The 24155-nt window shown below is 48.8% G+C and overlaps 1 protein-coding gene across 1 annotated transcript in view; it reads right to left on the reverse strand.

Moving 5' to 3' along the window:
• The window catches only part of CLPB (caseinolytic mitochondrial matrix peptidase chaperone subunit B), a 136785-nt gene that overhangs the window by 16554 nt on the left and 96076 nt on the right, over positions 1-24155 (reverse strand). The window contains exons 6-7 of the mRNA XM_046637706.1: positions 21160-21257; positions 9017-9131 (exon numbers count right to left, since the gene is read on the reverse strand). Of these exons, the coding sequence (XP_046493662.1) occupies positions 9017-9131; positions 21160-21257 (213 nt within the window). The remainder of the gene's footprint in view (positions 1-9016; positions 9132-21159; positions 21258-24155) is intronic.

Raw genomic sequence — 24155 nt, forward strand, 5'->3', positions numbered from 1 at the left:
AAGACCTGACCTCTCCACTTCAGGAGGAAGTATATAACCAAGGGCTGTGCATTCCACGTGAGGAAATCAAGTGCCCAACTACAGAGTGGGAGAATCAGGCTCAGATGCATCACTCAGGCATAAGAGCAGGGGGTGGAACGAGCAGAACCCCAGGCACAACTGGAAAAATTGCCAACGTTTTATTACTCAAGACCCACACAAACATCCTGAGAGGAAAGTATTATTCTCAACTCCACTATACTGAACAGGAAGCTGAGGCAAGAGAAAAAGAGACCTGCCCAAGTCACAAAACTCGTAGATGGGAGAGGTGCTTCTCTCTTTAAACTTTTCTTTGTCACATATGGCTGCTGAAAAAAGTGAGCATCAGTTTGGGTTGCATTAGGGAAACATGGCAGTCAGAAGCAGGAAGGGGACAGAGCACTGTGCAATGTCAAGGTCAGTCTGCAGATGGAAGAGCATGTCTGGTCTGGTCCCGAGTGTCAGGAGATGATAAGCAAAGAGATACATTTTAGAGGACAAGGCCTGGAAACCAAGTCAACTGAGAAAGAGCTGACAGTCTTAGGGATGTGTCTGCCAGTCTTGAGGCGCTAAGATCCTAACTGCTATACTGTGTGGTACAACCTGTGTGGTTGGGTTTCAAAGAAGTGGCTTCAGAGGTGAGGGAAGGCTTTTTGGAAGAAGTGGGACTGATGACAGGTCATGGAGGCTGTGCAGGATTTGGAGAGGCAAAAGTGGGCATCATGACAGAGGCAGAGAGACAGGAACGAACAGGAGTAGTGGTGGGTGGGATCAGATTACCAAGGTCTCAAATAGCTGTCTTCAGAGTTCAGGTCCGCAGTGTGGTTTCTCATCTCAATCTCTAATGCTGCTGCCTAAAGTATTTTCTCTAGTTCTGGCCTCAGCAGAAACAGATGGAAACTGCAACCTCCTGGACATCAGACTAGCCACTCTGCCTGCCCAGAGATGCTCCCTGAGAATCCTGAAAGGGGCCTGAGAAAACACTCATCCCACCTCTCCCCTGGGCTACGTCCCAGATCTTCTCTAAACTAACTGGCCCAGTCCTCTGGAAGGCCTGGCTCTAAGGGGAACCCATAGGCCTTAGAGGATCCTGGGGATAAAGAGGGAGAATTCCAAGCCTGGCTGAGAGGGCAGCTCCAGTGTCCAGACAGAAACAGGAGCCCAGGGGTGGGGGTATTTGGGGAGGCTACCAATTATAAAGCGGCAAAGGCTAGACTTTGGCGAACATTGTGTGGATGTGTGTTGGGGCTAGGAAGACAGCGGTCATCTGGAAGGAGTCACATGCTTCCAAAAGTTGGCTGAACTGAGAATCTAGGTTGGGAAGAAGCTGAGCATGAACTGGATTCAGGCTTCATGGGGCATTTTGGGAGGCAGAAGTGCCCAGGCATCACTTAGACAGGCGGCCTGGGGGGAACAGGGTTTCCCACGTACGTGAGGTTCTGATCTTGACTTCTTTTTCAGGGACGCTTTCCAGCCCACTGAGAGCTGCACACCGCTGGGCTTTGTGGTTCAACAACCCCATGGAGAATGTGGAATTGGATTATGCCTGGGGCCATCTTTTCCCCTTTCTTTTCTAATAATGCACCTGGGAGAGAGCTCTTTATAATGCCAGGCAGACTCCACGGCACAGCTGTCCCTGGTCAATTCTGCCAGACCCAGGGCATGAGTCTGGGGTGGGCTTGATCTGGGGCCCCAGTAAAACAGGCGAAATGCCAACTATTAAACAATTACAACTCTGGATATTTCTAATAATATCTGAAGAGAAAAACGGCCAAGCAGATGGAGTCCGACAGAATGAAAAACGGAAGCAGCTAGGAAGAACTGGGGAAGGCGGGCCCCAGGGTGTGTAGGTTGGCAGGGGGGCTGAGGACTGAGGCTGGGAGCCTGGAGGGTCCTGTCAGGCCAAGGCAGAGACTGGGACAGAGAGACCCTGAGGGGCCCATGTGGGATGTGGCCACAGGGACTGGCGCTCTCACAGTGGACCAGCAAATGCAGTACCTTACCCGCTGGCATCTCAGTCTCTAGGAACTTCGGCAGACAAACTTCGTTTGAGCCTCCTTATAAACCTACGAGGCAGGCAGGGCAGGGAACTGGATTCCCGTTTTATAGATGAAATATGTATGAAGAAGTTAGGTAACCCGCTCAAGGTCACACAGGTAAATAAATGAACACCCTGGGCTTTACCCCTAGCTCTGGCTCACTCTTGAGCCTGAACTGGTGCTCCAGGAGTTTAGAGAAGGGAGTCGCTCCCCACCACCACAGCACCATACCCTTGCCTCACTTGGAACACCATCTGTCTGTAGTCTTCCAGTCTGGCCTGCTCAGCCATTCTACACCTGGCCTCAGGAGGCCCTGTCCCCTGACTCTCTTGACCTCAGCTCTCTGAGCTCAAGATGGTGTCAGGGGCCCCTGAGCAGGCAGCTCAGCCCCTTCCCTGGCCAGTCCCATGCCTGCAGGCTCCAAGCAGGCTCCACCGCCTCTCCACATGCTGGGCCAGTGCCAGCGCCCTCTTGCCGTGTTCCTTCCCTTACCAGAACGCCTTCTCCTGGCCATGTCTACCACCCGGCCCATCTCAAAACTCATCTATGACAACCTTTTTGCTTAACTCCACCACCCGACATCTATCCCGTTAACTCCCAGGCTGGATTCTCTGGTCCTGTTCACCCATGGGGTGGTGTGCTGGAGAGGGGAGGAGTTACCGGATCTAGTTTGGAGTCCTGGCTCTGCCACTTACTAGGGGACTGATATTGAATAAAACACTTATTCCTTTAGAGCCTTGGTTTCTTCATCTATAAAATGGGAATAGTCACACATGCTGAGTCAGCCCCACATGAAGACTGAGTTAATGGTGATGAAAGCATTTTGTAAGTTGCAAAAAGTGGAATAACAGTAAGAGTAAAAATAACAGTAGTCACGGCAGCAGCAGTGGCAGCAGCCATTAGCTTTGGTATTTTACCGATATTTCTTTGATCCTTACGATAATTCTGAGAAGTAGGTATTATCTCCATTTTACAGAGGAGGAGACTCAGGCTCAGAGAGGACCAGTGTAAGGGGTTTCATGCGCCTGTGTCCTCACGTCCAGCGGGGAAGGTGTGCCCAAATCTGACTGTGTATTCCACGGGAGCAGGTGCCAGCAGTTCTATTTCCTGAGGGACCCTTGGGAATAGCTCAACACTGGTTTAATCCTTGCTGACTAAATGAATTATTTCTTGATCTTTCTGGAATCACAAGGGGAAAGAACAGATGCTTCAACTCCCATTTTACAGAGAAGAGTGAGGCCTGGACCGAAGCGTCTCTTAGCGCTCCAAGTGGTTACTACTGCCTTTGGGTGAATAAGGCTTCTATTCTCATCTTAACCCCTCTGCAAGGAGCCTTATCCATTTGCTCAGCAAACAAGCTCTGTGCCACGGGCTGCAGCACGTACAAAGAAGCCTAAAATAAGGCTTGTGCCTTTCAGGTAAATGTTGCTATGAAAATGGTGGGTTCCAAATGGGATGGGAACACTGTGAGAAGTGTGAAAAGAGCCATTTGTGCCTGACTGACTTTTGTGCCTGAAGGATGAGGGGGAGACTGCCAGGCAGTCCAGGTATGATGGGACATTCCAGAAAGACAGACCCAGCATGTGCAAAACCCAAGCAAGAGGAAAGAGCCGCCGCCTCCTCCCGTCCCAGTCTTTGCCTCCGTCCAGCTCAAGGTTCTGGGGCAGTCTGGCTAGGCTGACTCACCCTTCCTGATAAACTCTAGTGAGGAGATCTGTAAAACCTAACCTAACCTGGAACACGTTTATTCCACGCCTGTGGTATCTCCTAGGGGAACCAGTCCTTCAGAGGGACTCTCATGGCTGAGAGTCATCTGAATGTCTATTAGCAATTTTCTGTTTACAGCTTGTAGGTCCAAGGAGCAAAGCAAGTGCCTGCTGACTGAGGGGACCCTGGGGCCTTGGGTTTGGAGGATGATGAGAGAATAGTTCTCTTCTTAGTCTCTACAGCTTAATCTTTCAGAAGGCAAATTTTGCTACTGAGTGGTTAACATATTAAAAATGCAAAGAACAGCTTTTGCTGAGCCCCCCATCATGTGTGTGTGCATGTGTGCGTGCACATGCTGTGCTGGGGATCACTGGAGGCAAGAGCAATACCCTTCCAGACAGCGGCTGAGACGAGAATCCGTGTTGAGGAGAGGCAAATATCAAGGCAGGCTCAGACTTCGTTCACTTGAGTTCAACAACTTTTTACACACCTGTGCTCCTAACCCTGGGGAAACAGAGCTGAATGAGGTAGTTCTTGGCCTTTGGAGGGAGAAAGACATATAAACACACGCCCTAAGGTAAGTGCAGGGATAAAAGGTGCCCACAGGAAGCCCAGAGAAAAGGCCCTGCATCCAGGCGGAGGGCTAAGGGAGGCTTCCTGGAGGCCTTGGTCTTGAGGGTCTCAGCAGGCCAGGGGAGGGGCAGGGCAGTCCAGGCAACGAGAACAGCAGGGGCACAGGAGGGACCTAGAGGGGTGAGGTGTGGAGATTGGACTGCGAGCAGGTTTCTAATTAATCACTGCCATGCACAAATCAGGGGGACCTGGATGTATTTCTTGGATCAGAAACAGGACTCCAGGGGAGGGTCCAGAAAGGTTCAGGGCTTGGGAAGGTTACGTTTTTGGATTAGTCTAAGAGGGAAGTGAAGCCCGAGATAGGACTGTGCGCCCACTGTGCGCCACATGGCGGATGCTGAGATCCTGAGTTCGGGCCAGACCCGGTGTGGAAGAGCAGTCGAGGTGGGAGAGCTTCCCCAAGGGAGTTCACGGGCTTCAGAGTCAACTGGGACCAAGTGCAATGGGGGTCGGGGATAGGCTCCTGGTCAGAGGGAGCTCCAGGGAAGCTTCCAGGTGTGCAAGCTGACCTGCTGTCCAGAGGAGGCTTCTCGAGCAGGTCTGAGGAATGGCCTGTCCACCCAAGGGGTCAAAGGTCAAGTAGTATGGGTGCTGTAATCACTAGTTCGCTACAGTCACATTCCTACTACGCTTGTGAGCTACCAGAGGGCAGGCTCACAGCTTCTCTTCGTTCCTCAGAGCACACCACGGAGATGCACAAGGGGCCGTGCCAAATTAATTAATTCAGCACACTGCACTAAGCACCTACTTCCAGCAGAGTGCTGTGCCAGGAAGCGGGAAAACAAAAACGATACAGTCATGGTCTCTGCCCTCAGGAGTCTACGGTCTATGGCTCCTGAACTGAGTTAGGCTAAGTAAAAACCAGCCAGAGTGTGGGAGATGGGCAGGGCAGGGGTGGGGAAAGCGCCAGAAGAAAAGGAATTCGAAGCAGAGAGGGCAGCACCAACAAATGCAGGCAGGAGATCAACACAGCATATGCAGGGATGCAGAGCAGCTGGTGTGTGCGATGCAAAGTGGGCGGCAGCAGGGAAGGCAGGGTGGCAGCATGGGTGGGCCTCGTATGCCAGGCTAGGGCAGCAAGGGCCACTCAAGGACTTCAAACAGGGCAGTTTTTACAAAGCTCTCTCCAGCTGAGGAGAAGTGATCATGGGGGAAGGAAAGGAGGCAGGGAGACAGGGAGACCAGTGAGCAGTGAGGAGGCCACCACGTGGTTCAGATGGGAAAGGCTGAGGTCCTAAGTTGGGCAGTCATATGAGGAACAGAGGGGAGAGGCCAGGTGTGAGACCCATTTAAGAGGCAGAATGATAGAACCTGATACTTGATGGGCTGTTAGGAATGAGGCGGAGGGAGGGGCCAAGGAAACGTCTGTTTCTATTTAGGACACCAGTGAATGGCAGTGCCTTTACTGAGACAGGAACACAGGAGGAGGGCAGGTTGGAAGAGGGGGGTGGAGTCTAGTTTTGAAGGTGCTGAAGACAGGACTGGTTGTCTTTCTGAGGAGGATGGTGGGTGGGGCATAGAGGTTCTTGACTCCCAGGAGGTCTGCCCACAGGGTAGGCATCCTCCCCCTCCCATGACCAAGAGCAGCTCCGGAGTTTGGAAAGAGAGCCTCACTTTCAATGCCAAGGCTCTGGCTCGTGGTATGGAGGTTGGCCTTGCTTTGACTCCAGTGACCCTAGAAGACCAGAGAGGCCATGGGGCCTGGGCTGTGGGGCTGGTGCTTTATCTCCTCCATTTGTAAGGCAGTAACTGTGCGCCAGCCTTGCTAGAAGCCCTGCAGCTGGGGATCACACTGATAAATTCACTGTATTACTTTGCACAAATCAATATCCCAGCACTTACCAGGGGTTGATGTGACCGAAATTGGTTTCAGCCAATTCGTGAGGGTAATAAATGGCCATTTATCAAATCAATTCATTCTGTGGCACTTCTCCGGCTGCCCATCCTCACGGTACCCCTGGGGTGCCAGGCTCCACCTAGCCAGTCCCTAGCACACATCTGACACTAATCTAGAGGACCCCGGGAGGCCTACCCTCTAGATCCACCTCTTTCTCCTGCCCCTGCTTCAGTCTTGAGGTCCTGAGGCACTGGCTGCTGCCTGCCTACCACAAATTCTGACCCAGAGGGTGCCTCATGCTTCACCTGGCTGGTACCTGAATGTTATCTGACCATGATGAATGTGATCCCCAGCCACAGGGCTTCTCAGCTAGGTGGGTGCACAGTTACTGCCTTACAAATGGAGGAGAAAATGCACCAACCCCCCAGCCAGGCCCCAACAGCCTCTCTGTCTTTTTTGGGGTCACTGGAGCCACAGCAGGGTCAACCTACATACCACAGGACAAGGAGTGTGGCCTTCCTGATCCAAGACAGGGTTCAGGTGACAGAATGGAGCTTTGGGTAGAAGGAAGCACTCAGGGCAGACATTCTGATAGCCCCCGGGAGGTGTGGAGCTGAATCATCTACCGCTCTGGGCCAACAGCAAGGAGAGACAAGGTGGGTGGTACAGCAGATGTCAGTGTAGGACCAGGGAAAGAGGCCAGCCTGGGGCTAGGACTAAGGATCAGTCCTGGGTTGAAGAAATAACTGTGGGCCTGACCTACAGAACACAGTGCCCAAGCCTAGGTAAACACCTTGAGGACGGGGACTAGGTATTATTCAGTGCTGTCTGGCACACACTGGAAAAAGCATGTCATTTATACTCAGACAGTCCTGGATTTGGCTCCCCAGTACACAGGTGAGGAAAGTGATCCTCAAAGAAACAGTCATGAGCCTGGGCTGCACAGCTGATAAGTGGCAGACCTACTATTTGAGCCTAGGCTGGACGAATTCTTTCCCTTTCAATGTCCTCCTCTTCCTCCCCCCAACTAGAGCTTCGCATCTTGTGGGCTTGAGAAGCTGGTGAGAAGCAGCAGGTCAGAGAGAAGTAGGCAGCTTGCTGGGAAAGTGCTGTGTAAGAAGCAGAGGAAACACTATCATGGCAGCTGCGCTTCTGGCCCAAGTGGACATGAGATTCCAATGGCATCTTGGAGATGCTTTCTGAGGTCTCCACCCAGGTAATGTCTCTCCTGTGGGCAACTCCTTCTCTCTTCAACCCCTGAGAGCTCCCAGGGTCTCTGAGACCTGAGAGGGTCCTGAGACACAGCCTTGGCAAAGAAGTTGTTGCCACCTCCAAGGCAGTGGCTGAGAGTGGATGCCTGTATCCAAACCCAAAAAGGCAGCCTCGTGTGGTTTGGGCCTGAGTAGTGGGGCCTCATGTGTTCAAAAAAGCTTTCCTCGGCGCCTGTGTGTGTCTGCAGGCAGCCTCTGACCTTGAGCTGGCGAGGCAGCTCTGGTCTATGGGCTCCCTTTATCTGTTGATGAGGTCAGGCCCCTGAAGAGGGGCTCAGGGCTGCCACATGAGTCCCACTGGTGTGTGAGGATGATGGAGATCTGGCTGGGCTCTGTGTGTCACAGGGGCGGCTGCCTTCATTTTTCAATTACTTCTCTAATTGGTATTCTAGGGCTGACAATCCTGCCCCAGAACGTCCCAGAGGGGCACCACAATTTCAGCCTGATGTCTCCTTTTATCAGTGAGCAGAACCAGGTGCTGTCTTTGGCAGTCAGTGGACCGCATTTGTTGGGACGAGATGCTTGGAGAGAAGAAGTAAGCAACATGAATGGGACTGAGACACCACAGGGCAGAGGTTTTTAAACTTGAGCTAAGCATTAAAATTGCCTGCAGGGCCTGTTAAAACAGTTTGCTGGGCCCCACGCCCAGAGTTTCTGATTCCATAGGTTTGGGGTAAGGCCTGAGACCTGCACTTCTAACAAGGTCCCAGAGGATGCTGATGCTCCTGGTCCAAAGAACATGCTTTGAGAACCACTGCCTTGGGGAATACACCGGTTGTCTAAGAGGCAGGGGTTCCTCTGCCCTTGCCTCATCTGTGTGAGGTCACCCTCTGGGAGTTATGCATCTGAGTCAGAGAACAAAGGTGAGGCCAGCATTTTGAGCAGAACCCTAGTTTTATACTTCTCTCCAGTGGGGTCTGCATGAGCAGCAGGGTTGTCAGATTAGGGGTGACACCAGAGGGCCATCTGGCTCCCAGGGGTCAAAGTACAGGACAGCTTCTGGGGTAGAGAAGAAAATTCAAGAATTGTTCAGGATGTCTTCCCTAAAATTGAGCCAACTGCTGGGAGATGAGAGACAGAAGTTCTCATTCTGGCTCAGCTGCTCTATTACTAGGGAGGGACAAGCTCCTGCTCCTCTCTGACTCTCAGTTTGCCCACCTGAAAGGTGAGGGGTGAGGGTAGTAGACCAGATGAAAGCCAGAGTTAAATTCTAAGCATAAGAAAGCAGCCTTGAGCAATTATTTAAGTGCTCTGGGCCTCAGCTTCTGCACCTGTAAAATGGGGATTTAATAGTACCAACCTCATAGGGTTGCTGTCAGGACTAAATGACACAACATATGCAAAGAGCATACCACAATGCCTGGCACATAGAAAGGACTCAATAAATGTTAAGTTGTAGTATTATTAGCCCCCTCTCTACAATTTGGTGACAGCAGGGTGCACACCTCATTGCAGCAGACAGTAAGCTACTCTGCCCTTGTATGGCACTGGCCAGCCTCTCGCATACTCACCAGCACCCACTGTGGCGATGGCACTTTCCTGGCCAATGATGTGCTCCTTCAGCCGCTGCTCCAGGGGAAAGCGACGCCGCTCCTCAGCCTCCCGCTTGCGCTGCTTCTCCTGGTACTGTGGGGAGAGAGGGAAGGTGGCTCAGGAGTGGTGGGCCCAGTAGGATCCTAGTTTCATCCTATCCTCCCACCCAGGGGAAGAAAACACAGGTCTGGGTCTCCAGGGATCCTGATGCACAGCTCTGGCTCATGACCACTGGAGGCTGGCCCAGTCCTTCCCACTGCCCCCCTGTCCTAGCCCTCACCCTATCTCCTCATCTCAGATGGCCACTGCTCAAGGGTCCTGGCTCACCTGCTAGTCAAATAAGTGCTGCTGGTAGATTAACCTTTGACGCTGGAATCTGAGAGAAGACCTGGGTTCAGATCCCAGCTTTATCACTTACAAGATGTGCTTATCACCTGCAGCAAGTTACTGCACCTGTTTTCTCATCTGTAAATTGGAGATTAAACATGATGATATATATAATGTGCCTAGCACCATGGCTGATATGCAGGAAGTGCTTAATGATACAGGTTCTTTTAGCTTTCCACTTATCCTCTTGAAAACCTTTTTGGTGTGCAAACCAGAGTTGAGAACCCCCTCCACTTCAATGACACTGCATTTCAGTTAAATACAATTATTCAGCAAATGCTGTGTGCCTGGCTCCATGCACGCTATGATGGAAAGGTGGGGCAGGGGCAAGGAGGAGGACGGTGTCCGGCCCCCTGGAAGGTTCTAGTTGATGCTGAGTGCCAGGCATGTGTTTGGCCCTGGGCTTGGTCCACTTCAGAAAAGGCAGGAGGAGGCCTGAGCTTGGTCACGCTGTGAGGGAGGAGAGGGGTGGCAGGGCCGGTACGCAAACACTTCTCAGGCGGAATTACCATTTTCCTCATGGTTCCAAAGCATGTGTGCCTATTTCTAGCCCTGTACCTATGACTAAGAAGAAACAAAACAAACTACTTGGAAACCAGTTTGTTGCATGTTTGGGAGTCTATCCTCTAAATCAGTTAGGAGCCCCCTGAGGACAGGCACTGTTTTTATTCACTGCTATTCCCAGCACTGATGCTGGCACAGGAGAGGCATCTGGTGTATGTGTGCAAAAATGAATTGATGACAGATACAAAGAGAGAATTAACAGCTAGACTGAGTGGTGGAGTACCAAGAAGGGAAGGAGACATAAAGTGTGGAACATTTTTGGGGAGGCTTTCTAGGAGACTGGAGGCCTGAAGAAGCTGGAGTTCCAGGGTCGGTGGGAGCTATCTGGAAACCAGGCAGGGAGGGGTGAATGCGTGGGTCTGATGAGAAAGCACTGATGGAGGCTGGTGACGGGGGAAGGAGCAGGTCTTGGAGTGGGACGGAGAGACCTGGGTCTTCAGGAGGCTCCTTTCTCCTAAGACCCCTGTAACACCGACAGCTTTCAAGAAAGTGAGCTGCCAAGGCAAGGCCCTGTCACAAAAGTTGCAGCTGCAGATTGCTCTTGTGGGCAGAGTGGATGAAAAATACCTGCTGTTTGGGCAGTGTTTTCCTGTTACAGGAGTGACCTTGACAGAAGTTACAAAAAATAAATAGCAAACAATCCAATTTTGGCTGTTGCTATCAGTCTGTAACTGAAAGCTCCCATCAGCCTTGGGTTTCATATGGAGCAATAATTCGGCGCCGATCCCAGTGGAGCGACGCTTGCCGGTTGGAATCCAGTGTGTCACTGTGCAGCTCCCTCAGGCGCCACATACATCACCGGGCTCTGACGACTCCAGCCATATATCTGCCGCCTCCTTCTCTTCCCTGCCCACCCGGCCCCTCAGCACTGGGGTCCACTGGGCTGGAAGGCTCTCACGGTGAGGCGCGCACATACCGGCTGGTACAGCACTGGCTAGCAGCCTGGCTGGCTTGCAGTCACGCAGGCCATGGAAAGAGCTTGAAGCAATGGAAGCTGGCCTCCGAGGGTTTGTTGGGTCCATTTTCTTACTTCCCCTAAGTGATGGGTCTGAGTATTCCTCCTTCTGGGCTTTTGCTCACACTGCTCCCTCTCCACAAAAGTCTTCTCTAGCCCCATCTACCTCTAAGTGCCCTGCTGATCTCAGCTTAAATACATACTACCTAAGGAGCCTGGTGTAAGCCTCACACCTGCCCAGCCTCTAGGGACCTCTAGAGCACTTATTTAACTGCCTGTTTATCACTCTTTACTTGTGAAGTCCTTAGTGACAATGACTATGTTCTACTCATCTCTATAGCTCCAGCACCCAGCACAGGGCCTGGCTCACAGTTGCCAACTGAATGAGGAAACTACTGTGACTCGCCAGCCACTGGACTTAGCACTTTCCATACAGTGTCTCATTTAATTCTTAGAGTTGTCCCATCTGAAGTTTGGCTCCCCTTCTGGCTCATAATGGGGCAGGCTGTGTGGCAGAAAGAAGAGGCTTTGCTCCAAACAGACCTGAATTCAAACCTTGCCTCATCCCCTTACTAGCTAGCTGACCTAGGGGAAGTTAATTCACCTCCCTGAATTTTAGTTCCTTTATCTTTAACACAGGATAGTGCTCATACCTACCTTGAGGATCCCTGTGGGACGCTGGTGAGGATTAAGTCAGACAATGTAAACAAAGTCCTCGGCAGTCTCTGGCACACGGCAAGTGCGTATGGAGAAGTGACAGTGTGAGGGACTCAAGTGGAGAGCATAGTACCTGGCCCTTCGTAGGCCTTTGCTACAAGTTACTTCCCTTCTCCTTCGCTGCATTTTGATAACTGATTGTTTCACTCAGTTCCTTTTCTTTTTGGTACTGGAACTCCTTTAATGAATTTAGTCTATATGGAGCTCCAGAGATAAAGAGAAGAAGTGCTCTTGTTCAAGCAGAAGACAGGAGCCAAGTGCACCTGGATGTCCCTACTGCCCCAGCAGTGGCTCCTGAGGCTCCTTCCTCTAAGAACTGTACGTCCCTAGGACACAGTCTCAACACCAACCCTTGGGCTCGGAGATGCCTCTACTGCCTGGGGCAGCTCATCTCTGCTTGTCAGTTTTCCTTACGTGGCAGAGAATTCTGCCTCTAGGTACCTTCCATCTATTGATCTGTGGGGCATCACAGAACATGACCTTTCTTGCCACTATGTTGATTTGGGTATGACCATTGTGGCCCCCCTAAGTCTTTTCCAGGGGAACATTTCTGCTTCCTATAAGTCTTCTTCAGTGTCATGATTTTACGCTATCTGAGTATTCCTGTTGTTTTCTTGGACAAGGGAAAAGGTGAGTGTTGGGGAAAGGTTACACTATGATCTGGCTGGTTTCTTGGGAGCTTTCTAGATGGTCCTGGAAAAGATTCAACCTATGGCTTAAATCTGAGGACATCCTGATTCTCCCCCAGTCTGGAGCCCCAAATACTTATTCAGAAACACTTCTAAAAATGCATCAGACTTTTTGATAAAAATGTACATGGCACTGGGATTAAACCAGGTAGAAGGTTACTGCTTCATGTTCTATTCCCAATGCTAAGCACAGAGTTTGTATTACAAAACGTGTTGAATGAATGAATGGCTTTTTAAGGTGTGAGCTATGAGCCCAGGCTTGTGAAAAGCTAGTCAGTGGAGGAACCTAGAAAAGGAAAATACTTGGTCTGTATATATTCTATTCGAGGGAGAGGAGAGAGAAGGACGGGAGACGGCACTTGGTAAGGGCTCCATAAATGTAGGCTGCTACTGTTCCTGGCTTTTTGAGGAGATGGGGAGGAAGGCTACAGGGACTGAGATCAAAGCCCTGCTTTGACAGGGTTCCATTAGAGGAGAAGACAGGGCAGGTGACCCAGTCTGAAGAAACGGAGGGCAGTAGGCAGAGAGGCACTAGGAAGAAGCCACCCAGGAGAGTTGGAGTGGGGGAGTGATCATCTTCTTAATAAAAGCCATGTACAATTAGCTTCTGAAGCCCTTACCTGGAGCCGGCAGTGACCAGCTCCCCATGCTGCATCTTGGCTGGATAATCGTGGCCACTGGTTTCCATCATTCTTGATTTAATATGGCACCCTTCCTGGCTGTGAGTGCATTTACAGGAAAGGGCTGGGAGGCCAAGGCAAAGCCTAGCTGGACTCAATCAGAGGTGGGTGGCTGGGCTGAGTGGCTCTGCACGGGAGGGTTACAGGGAAAAGGGGTATAACAGGCACCTCTCCTGTTGGGCATCCCTTAGGGAACAGGCGGTGTATTCACTGAGAGGGTAGGTGAGGCAGGAGTGGTAGGCAGAATGGGACCCTGGGCAAAAGTGGGATAGGTATGGAGGAGGGAAGAGAAGAAAGGCCAAGCTGTAGTTTGCCTCTTGTGGGAGGTCAGGGCCATGGAGCCCTCTGGCTGCTCACAGACTTCAGATTTGCCCCATCCTCCTGACTCCCTGACTCATTTCAGAGTCAGGGCTTCTACCATGCCCTGAAGCTGGGGATGACAGAGAGGACTGGGTGGGGAGGTCAACAAGGGAACCAACAGGCAACAGACGAGACTCGGGGGTGGGAGACGGAAAGAACCCTGAGTGGAGGAAATGATGGGGAGGCCTAGGGGATGCAGAGCAGATGGGAGAGGAGAGTGGGGAATGAGAGGGGTACCCAAGTGACTTAAAAGTATTTTGAACTAGCTCATAAAGTGCACATCCCTATATAAGAAAGCTGGGCACAGAGTAGGTGTCAGTCCCATTAGACTTGGTGCCCACTATGTAAGCATCCCGGATTCCATTCTCTTCTCTTCCCATCCATCCTCCTTTTGCTACCAGAGCAATATTTTTAACATGTAAATCGGATCATGTCACTCCTCTGCAAATAGCTGGGTTGATTCAGAGACAAGATGGGTTAGAGAAGGTTAAGAGGAGCAAGGAGTGGCTAAAGTGAGAAAATGAGTTGTGTTCTTCTCAGCGCATCATATCAGGAAGCACATGATGCTGATTATCCTGTAACTGGTGACATTAACTTTGATCACTTGGTTAAGATGATGTGGGCCAGGTTTCTCCATTATCATTTTTCCCCTTTGTTTCCCCCCGCCTTTTTTTTTGAGGAAGATTAGCCCTGAGCTAACATCTGCTGCCAATCCTCCTCTTTTTGCTGAGGAAGACTGGCCCTGAGCTAACATCCATGCCCAGCTTCCTCTGCTTTATATGTGGGACGCCTACCACAGCATGGCTTGCCAAGCGGTGCAATGACCATACCCAGGATCCGAATCGGCGAACCCTGGGCCGCCAAAGCAGAATGTGCGCACTTAACTGCTGCGCCACCAGGCCGGCCCCAATTTTTTCCCCTTTGTAATCAATAAATATCTTATATGGTGAGACTATGAAACTATGTAAACATCCTGTTACTTCTTAAACTTCCACTCACTAGTTTTAGCATCAATTGATAAGTCTTGCCTGATTTGGGACCAGCTGTCCTGATCCTCACAGCCCTGTGAAGTTCAGAGTATCTCCTCCCACCTTGTACAGAGATGAAGTAAATTAAAGTAAGCTTCCACTTGTAGTAAGTAACAGAGACAGAACACTAACCCTTGCAGTCTGACTCCAGAGCCTGAGCTTTCCAGCCAGAGGATAAGAAAAGACCTGTTCCCTGTCTTCAGGGTGTTCAGTCTCTTTAGAGAGATGAGACTAAAAACATAAATTTTATGTGCCTACTTTTAGCACAGGGATAGCTAATGATTTTATCAAAAATAAACACCAGAGAATGTTCTTGCCAGAAATGCATAACCTGAGCTGAATCATAAGGAAACATTAGGTAACCCCAAATTGAGGGACATTCTACAAAATAACCAGTTTGTACTTGTTAAAATGTCATGGTCATGAAAGACACAAAGACTAAGGAACCGTTCCAGATTAAAGGCGACTAAAGACACGAAAGTGAGTGCAATTTGGGATCCAGAATTTTCTTTTCTTGTAAAGAGAATTATTGGAACAATTGGCAAAATCTGAATAACATCTGTAGATTAGTTAATATCAATATTAATGCCCTGTGGGGCTGGCCTGGTGGCGCAGCAGTTAACTTTGCACGTTCCGATTCTCAGCGGCCCGGCGTTCACCGGTTCGGATTCTGGGTGCGGACATGGCACCTCTTGGCAAGCCATGCTGTGGCAGGCGTCCCACATATAAAGCAGAGGAAGATGGGCATGGATGTTAGCTCAGGGCAAGTCTTCCTCAGCAAAAAGAGGAGGATTGGCAGCAGATGTTAGCTCAGGGCTAATCTTCCTCAAAAAAAAAAAAAAAAATTAAAAAAATAAATAAATAAAGCAATGTGATAAAATGTTAACAATTGGTAATCTGGGTGAATAGTTTATAGGAATTCATTGTACTATTTTTGAAATTATGTAAAAATAAAAGTAAAATAAATCAGGATCATGCTTACCCTTAGGGGATGGGAAGTGACTAGAGGCAGTATGAGGTGGGCTTCTGAGTGGCTGTAATAGTCTATTTCTTGATCAGGTGTGTTTAGTTTGTGAAAATACAGTGAACAGTATACTTAGGATATGTACACCTTATACAAGTGTATTTCAATAAAAAGCTTTTAATAAGTTAAAAATAAAGAAAAGAGAAAGCAAAAGCCTGTTCCCATAAATCCCAGAGCACTGTCTGGCCCCTAGTAAACCTGCAATGAAGGTCAGACAGTGTCGTCATCCCCACAGGGCTAAGCGCAGCACCAGGTGCGTGTCAAGCGGCACCGGAGATGAGATGCCGCAGGAGCAGGTTGGGCAAGGCGGGGAAGGGCTCTCTCTTCACCCTAAGCCAGGAGGAACACAGCCCTCTCACCCTCCTGTGCACCTCAGCCCTCCTCTCCTGGAGGGCTTCCCTCAGCTCTGATGGGAGCACCAGGGCTTGCAGCCCGGAATGCAGGCCCAGGGGAGCATTGCATCCCCAGCTACCCTGAAGCAAATGAAAAAATATAGAGATAGGAAATGTGCTTGTGATTCTGTCACTGGGATATGCAAATAAAATATATATGATGGGCCTATCTGCCTAATATTCCTGCCAATTCATTCTCTGGGTGTGATTAAAATGAGCAATAAATTCCTCGTGAGTCTCGGTGGAGTGAGGATCCGGGAGTGGAGATGCAGGCTGGCACTAGCACGTCCCCCTCAGCTGAATATTCATCACGGAACAGCTCCCCATATTTTTGTTTTATCTGCCATCATGTTCACAGACATATATTTCTACCTCTCCTTCGTCTCTTAGTTAAGACATGAAAATGGTCTAAGCTTTAAGTATTACACTCTCCATCTAGTGAAATCCTTCAAAGTGAGATCACAGGCCACCTCCTCTACGAAGCCTGCCCTGCTCATCCTGCCTGGAGGTGACCTGTGCTTTCCTGGAGCCCCCACAACTGTGTGTGGACCCCTGCTGGGGCACAAGTCAGTCCGCGGGTATCAGAGCTAGGAGCACCTGCCTCTCCCCCATGCTCCCCAAGACAGCCAGCTCAGGGGACAGGCCGGGCCTCACCCACCCTGGATCTTCTCGGGGCCCCAAGGAGGCTTCTGCACACAAGAGACTGCTGAGAGAACCAAGCAAGCCAGCAATGAGAACAGCATTTAGGCCACTTAAGGTGACACAGAATCTTAGATAAGTGACACATTTTAAAAGGCAGAATAAAACTTAAAATTAGGCTTATGGATAATTTTAAAATGTGAAAATCATCAAGAAATAATACTAAATTAAAAAAAGCAGATTCCAAATATTGAACTAGGATCATAACTCAAACACCTTCAGGGCCTGATAGGAAATATGAACGTCTGATAGGCAAGCACATAATACAACAGGGGACCTATGGCTGGAGAGCCCATGCTCCAACCCCTAAAGCATTACATTCACTTTTTTTTTTTCTTAAAGATTGGCACTTGAGCTAACATCTGTTGCCAATCTTTCTTCTTCGTCATCTTCTCCCCAAAGCCCCCCAGTACATAGTTGTATATTCTAGTTACAGATCCTTCTAGTTCTGCTATGTGGGATGCCACCTCAGCACGGCCTGATGAGCGGTGCTAGGTCTGCACCCAGGATCCAAACTGACAAAACCCTGGGCCACCAAAGTGGAGCATGTGAACTTAACCACTTGGCCACGGGGCTGGCCCCTACATTCACATTTTTTAAAAACTCTGGATTGGCAAAATAAAACATGGCTGCCAGTTTGAGACCCCTGGGTATATACAGTAGGATATTAACCAGGTTACAAAAAGATCATTTATATAAAAATATACACATATGGTCCAGAAAAGGCAAATACAGTGTCATAAGAGGAAATCTCTGATTCATATCCCAATAGTTAGTTATAACAACTTGATTTTCTGTAAATAACCTGCTTTCTTTCCTTCACTTCAATTTTCCCATCTGTAAAATGAGGGTAATAAGAGCTGCTTCATTTAGGAAAAAAACACATATCAGAGGACCTGGCATGGTGCCCAGATGCACTCAATAAAAGGTACCTACTATTATTATAATAGTATTACTATACTATTATTTACATACAGGTAGTAGGGCCAGAGTGTTCCTAACTGAGATTCAGCTCAGTTGACATCTTCTCCAGGAAGCCTGTTTTATCTCCCAGGCAGGATGAGAAGCCACTTCTGGGTTTCCACAGTCCCTGGGCTTCCCTGACACTGATGACTCAGTGGTGTCACTTGCCTGTCTCTTCATCAGACCATGAACTCCTTGTGTGTTTCACCTATCTGTTTCTTCTCATCTAGCCCAGAGCCTGGCACACATGTGTCATTCATAAATATGTACTGAATTATTTAATTCTCTTCATTTTCCTTTCCTTTGCTTTCTAAATCTTCTATAAGGAGACATATACAAATTTTCTATAATGAGCACACACTTGACTAGAGTAGCAAGTGAAGGTGGAGGAAGCTGAGCTGGGTGGCAGGGGTGCTGGAAAGAGAGAAGGGGGGTAAGATAAGATGAGAGTGGCAGTAACCCATGTCTAGACAACAAGCCAGGAGCTGAGGTCTCAGGCTGGAGCCTCAGCACTCTGCAAGCCTGAGTCACTATGTTATAGACGCAGGGCCTGAACTCACAGAGGAGTAGCTGTTGCTTACTTATTGGCAGAGGGGGACAGAACCCAGGTCTAAAGCAGAGTTCTTCCCATGAAAGGGCTGCACAATTTTGAAGAATTTTGTAGTTTTTTTGCAGCTTAGAGGAAAAAAGCAGAGCAGAAAGAATGGGTGATGAAGTAGATGCTAAGCAACTGAGAAAAAGACAATGCTGTTGACATCCAGGGAGAGCTGAGGGGCAGTTCACATGGGCAGAATCTGATGGGACAGCAGAGCAAGCAGGTGGAGATGCTCAGCAGACAGCTGGACATTCTGAATGGAGGAAGTCCAGACCAGATGAAAAGATCAGGTGCAGAGAGGTGACAACTGAGCAACAGTCTTCCAGTTGACAGGCTACAGAACCTGGGCTGGCTCTAAGTGGTCTTCCAGCCTCTAAAGGCAGCCCCTTGCACTGTGCGATAGTTCTGTTAGGGAGTTCTTCTCCGCAGCTGCCACCCACTAAGCGTGGCTCTGTCCTAGCTTTGCTGCTGAATGAATCTCCTCCCTTCTCACTCACAGCCATTCCTGTGCCTACATGCAGCCTCTTCTCTCCGGGCCAGGTGCCCGGACTGCCTTTGGCTTTTTCTCATAGCACAGTTCCTCTTGCCTCCTTACTGCCCTGGTCTGCATAGATTCTAAGAGCTCCCTGTCTATTCAGAAGGTAGTGTCTGCAACGGCCCTCGGTGGTCCAGAAGGGTCTGACTGGCACAGAGGAATGCAACCACCATTTATTCACCGAGGACATTAGCCTTGTGCTAATGTAGTCAACATCAGTGTGGCCATTTCTTGGGCAGCCAAATTTTGTTAAAGGTCACTCAGCAGCCTTAACCCACCACCAGTGCTGGCACTAAGAGGACTGTTCTCTTGCTTTACATGATTAGACCAGTGCCTACCCTACGTCATATCACCTGATAAACCATGGGTACTCTCAACCAAGTCCAGCGCTTGCTCACAGAGACGGGACTGAAAGAGATGATGATGGGAGTGCAGTCCCTGAGGGTATCTGAAACATGTCTGGGGATTTCTTTAAGGCCCTCGGGGAAGCTGACTCGACTTCCAGGGCTGCTCCTAGGGGTGGAAAATCTGAACAAAGGGAGGGAACCTCTTGCTCTCTTGGAATTTTTGCTCCTCCTGGTCCCAAGTTCCCCTCAGGATGTGCTGTGAAAGCCAGTCCCCCCTCCTAACTCCTCCCCTTCTCTGGAGGAAACTATTATAAGACAGTTACTAAGAATCTCAGGGAGACAAACTGTATGGTCAATGCTGGTTACCCAATATTTCCAGTTCTCCCCCTTCTAGGCACACGGTAGGATTACTCTTCTCAGCCCCCTTGTGATTGGGTAGGAACATGGGATTAGTTCTGTCCAGTGAGTTGTGAGTGGAAGTTCCCACCTATGTGCTGAGCATTTAACTGCAGATGCAAGATCCTCCAGAGTGTTCTTTTTCCTCTAGCAAGCAACCAGCAACATTCTAGAGGGTGGCTGCCATGCCAGTGGGGTCCCTGAGTGCCTATGACGAGCAGACCTGCAGCATGAGGCAAAAATAAATCTTGGCTGTTTTAAACCACTGAAATTTTGGATTGTTACAACAGCATAAACTAGTTTTCCTGACTGATGCAGAGACAATTGTATACTGAATAAAACCTTAGAAACCATTTAGTGCAATGTTTTCATTTCACAGAGATAAACTCAGTTTCAATGAAGGGAAGTGACAGCCCAAGGTCACCCAGTCAGTGAGTGTTGGGGCTGGAGTCACGACCCACGTCTCGTCTGTCTCGGTCCAGGGACCTAAGTGCTCTCACTCAAGACACAGAGAATATTTGCCACTAGGTGGGACCTGCCACGCTAAATCATCTCAAGGCACATCAGCCGATTTGCCAACAAGAGACTCCATGATGCTGGAAAGAGCACAAGACTGAGAGTCAGAAACCAAGTCTTCCAGTTCCAGTCCTTCCACCGAACCTCCTTCATGACCTTGCATTCAAGTCTGTTAGTTTCAGTTGATGCTAACTCACTCTGGGACCAAAGGCAAGCCACATCACACTCCTGGGCTCCAGTTTCCCCAGGAGTAAAACGAGTCAGTTGATTTAGGCTTCAGAGATTTAAAACGTGTCCCCCACAGCAGACAGGAAGCTGCCCAGGAAAGAAGGGACAGCCCAGGCAGGCAGGGCTCTGGTCCACCTCTCCTCCAACCAGAACAGCTTTGTTTTCCTCTGACTTATTTGTTTAGGCTTTGGTAAGATTTCCTATCACTGGACTTGATTTCTGAGGTCCCTGCCAGCTCTGAGATTGGTGATTCAAGTTCTCAGGTTTTGCCAAGTAGTTCCAGAGTTATAGCTCAGTGGCTGGGAGAAGAAGGCAGCCTGTTTTTAGGGAGTTCAAAAGTTTGGTTGAGGGGCCGGCCCGTGGCCAAGTGGTTAAGTTCATGCACTCCGCTTCGGCAGCCCAGGGTTTCGCCGGTTCGAATCCTGGGTGCGGACATGGCACCGCTCGTCAGGCCATGCTGAGGCAGCATCCCACTTGCCACAGCTAGAAGGACCCACAACTAAAAATACACAAACTATGTACCCAGGGACTTTCGGGAGAAAAAGGAAAAATAAAATCTTAAAAAAAAAAAAAAGTTTGGTTAAGAAGATCAAATTAAGATAGAGATTTTTTTGGCTGAGACTCTATACCAGGCTCTCTGGAATATACGTGAAAGAGAGGCATCAGGGACTGGTTCTAGATGGAGTGATGAGGGGAAAGGATTGCTTGATGAAGCTATAGAATACATGAGGCCTGGGGAAAGAGTACTTGGGCTAAAGATTTTGTGTCACTATCTCCCCTCCTATAAAAAGGAGCTGGAAGGCCCATTACTTCAAAAACGGAATTTGAAGGTTAGTTCTCAGAAGTCAGAAGTGGCCCAGGATTCTTCCTGGTCATGACAGGGGCAACTTGCTATTGTGGATGAGATTGGGGGTTGGATTTGTATTTAAACAGACAATAATCACCTAAGGAGAAGTGGCCTTTGGTGTAGAGCCTGACATAATTCAGTGAGTGAAAGACGAAACGCAGCATGGAGTCCACAGGCCATCCATTTCTCTGAGACTTACCTTGGCCTCAGAAGTCCTTAGGAGCTTCATCACCTCCCCTTCTCGGGCGTAATCCAAGGGTGTGTGTCCCATTTCATTCCTCTGCAGGGGGTTGGCTCCTGGCACAAGGAGAGGAGAAGTAGTCAGAGGCTCTATGAGTCATCACTCGGGCCTCAACCTTCCCCTGGAGGTGCCTTGGGCCCTGATTTCAGTGTGAGGAATTCCCACAAAAATATGGAGGAAGGAAAACCTAAGAGTTTGTAGAACGGGAGGCAAAACATGCGAAGCTACTTTGAGAGGAGAGTTCTTAGTCCTCTTTGACACAGACAGGGTATTAGGGCTCCCACACATACATGCACTTGTGTAGAAACACACTACCCACACGCTACCACACACACGTAGATGTGCTATATGCACAGAAATACACAAAGCTGAACATGCTAACAAATATACCAAACACATAGATTAATATACCCCAACACCAATGCATTAGTCATTAACAGGCCCAGGTTATCAAACTCATTTGTATAAAGATGAATATTCATTCATAAAAATCACATTAAAGAGTTCCTTTCTAAAGCACAGACTATCCCAAATAACAATGAAAAGACCTTCTTTCTGCTCTCTGCCCCTCTCTCTCCTTTAATGCTCTCTTACTTCTGGCATTTCTTGCCTGCCAGAGTCAGCTAAGTCCTCTGGAAGGGCAGGCCTCACCAAGCTGGCTGTGCTAGCCCCAAGGTTCCATGCCCTCCCCAGCACTAGCTGTTGCTGAGAGCGTGCACATGGGCAGGCATTTCCTTGAAGCATTAGTGCCTGTGATTTGAGGACAAAGAACGTTAAGCATGTCAAAAAGAAGGGGCCTTCTGGGGGTCATGCATCTACCTTCTCTCTTAAGTGCCAGCAGCTGATGAGCCTGCAGAAAGTGTCTACTTGGTGCAAAGGCTTGCCAGTTACGGAGGAAAGGCTACTCTGATTCCCAGGCTGTCAGAATCTCTTTCCCAAAGCCCAGGTCTCAGCACCTCACTCTTCTCTTCAAAAACTGTCCATTCCATTCAATTTGGCAAACCCTGACTGAGTGGGGCCTGGGGACACAGAAAAATCAGATCTAGCCCGGCCCCAAAGGCACTCCTCCTAAGGCAGGAAGACAGAGAGAAAGATAAGAAGATAGCTGTGCCTTGAACACAGCAGATGATCAAGAACTATGTGTTAAATGGAACATTCCTTGATCTTCTCTCTTGCTAGGGAAGTGTTGCCTAGAAGTAAAGAAGGGTTAAGACTCAGTCCCTGCCATATGGATGCAGTGGACTGGCTGGGGTCACTAAATATGCAGGCAAGGCCGTGTCAGCACAGGGCTTGGCTCAGAGTGGGTGTCCAGCCACCATCTGCTGACGGACAGTAAAAAATCAGTGTTTCTCAATCCCAGGCTGTGGAAACATTTTTTTCATGATATAAAACTATTCCTACTGAAGCTCTCTGCTTCTTAAAGGCCTATAAGCTGTTAACAATAGTAAGCATTTATTAAGCATTTACATGTGGCTGTCTTCCTGGGCTGCAGAGGAAGAGGTGTGGGAGGAGGAGGGGGAAGGGGCCGAGAGCAGCAGGTATGATCCAGGCCAAGGAAACTTATTATCAATAAGAAAAAATTAACACTTTTATACATGATCCTATTTTCCAATAGGAATTTAGTATAAAATATTGATATATATAATTTTTTATTGATATAATTCACATACCATAAAAGTCAACCTTCTAAACTATACAATTCAGTGGTTTTAAATATACTTACAAGGTTGTACAATCATTGCCACTATCCAATTCTAGATCATTTTCATCATCTTGAAAAGAAACCCCATAATCATTATCACAGACACGCCCAATCCCCCCAACACTGGCAACCGTTAGTCTACTTTCTGTCCCTGCAGATTTGCCTATACTTGACATTTCACAGAAATGGAATCATATAATACGTGGCCTTTTGTGTCTGGCCTCTTTCACTTAGCATAATGTTTTCAAGATTCATCCATGTTGTAGCATGTGTCATTCATGCTACAACATGAAACATCCTACAACATGAAAACAGGAATGTAGCATGTACTTCATTCCTTTTCATGGCTGAATAACATGCCATCCTGTGGATATACCACATTTTGTTTCTCCATTCATAAATTGATGGACATTTGGGTTGTCTCCTCGCTTTGGCTATTGCGAACAATGCTGCTCTGTACATGTATGTACAAGTCTTTGTGTGGATGTATGTTTTCAAGTCTCTTGGCTATATTATATATCTAGGAGGTAATCACAACTGCTGCTGGTATTTCCTGACTATGTAACGTGCCAGGCACTGTGCTCTGTACTTTATGTACATTCTATCACTTAATCCTTAAAAGCACCAGAGGGGTAGGAATTAGAATCCCCATGCTATAGACATGAAAACTGGGCTCAGAGAAGTGAAATAACTAGTCTAAGGTCACAAAGCTAGTTATTTGCTTGGACCAGGAGTCAAACCCATCCCCAGGCTTTCTCAACTCCAATTCTTCCCACTCCCACTGGGGCAGCCATGACACATTCCTGCTGAAAAATTCTTCGGTGGCTTTTCACTGCTCACAAGATAAAGTGCATCGTCCGTAGTAAGGAGGGTGTCTGCTCTTCCTAACTGGCAGGCAAGTCCTCAGAGGCTCAGCTGGAGTCTCAATCTTTCTTTCAAGTCTATTGGCACTTACTGGGCACTTTCTATCTGTGGAGCCCTGTATGTAGGACAGTGGGGGACTGGCAAAGTAAATGAATAATTTTCTTCTTTACGTTTCTTGACCACTCACTCTGTAGCAACTGATACCTTGGCCACTTTCTCCTTTGAGGCTTTTTTTTGAAATGTTCTTTTTCTTTCTTAAAGTATGCTTTTTGGTGAGGAAGATTGGCCCTGAGCTAACATCTGTTGCCAATCTTCCTCTTTTTTCCCTCCCCAAAGCCCCAGCACATAGTTGTAGATCCTAGTTGTAGGTCAGCCTAGTTCTTCTATG

The sequence above is a fragment of the Equus quagga genome, chromosome 14, assembly GCF_021613505.1.
Source record: "Equus quagga isolate Etosha38 chromosome 14, UCLA_HA_Equagga_1.0, whole genome shotgun sequence".
NCBI lineage: Eukaryota > Metazoa > Chordata > Mammalia > Perissodactyla > Equidae > Equus > Equus quagga.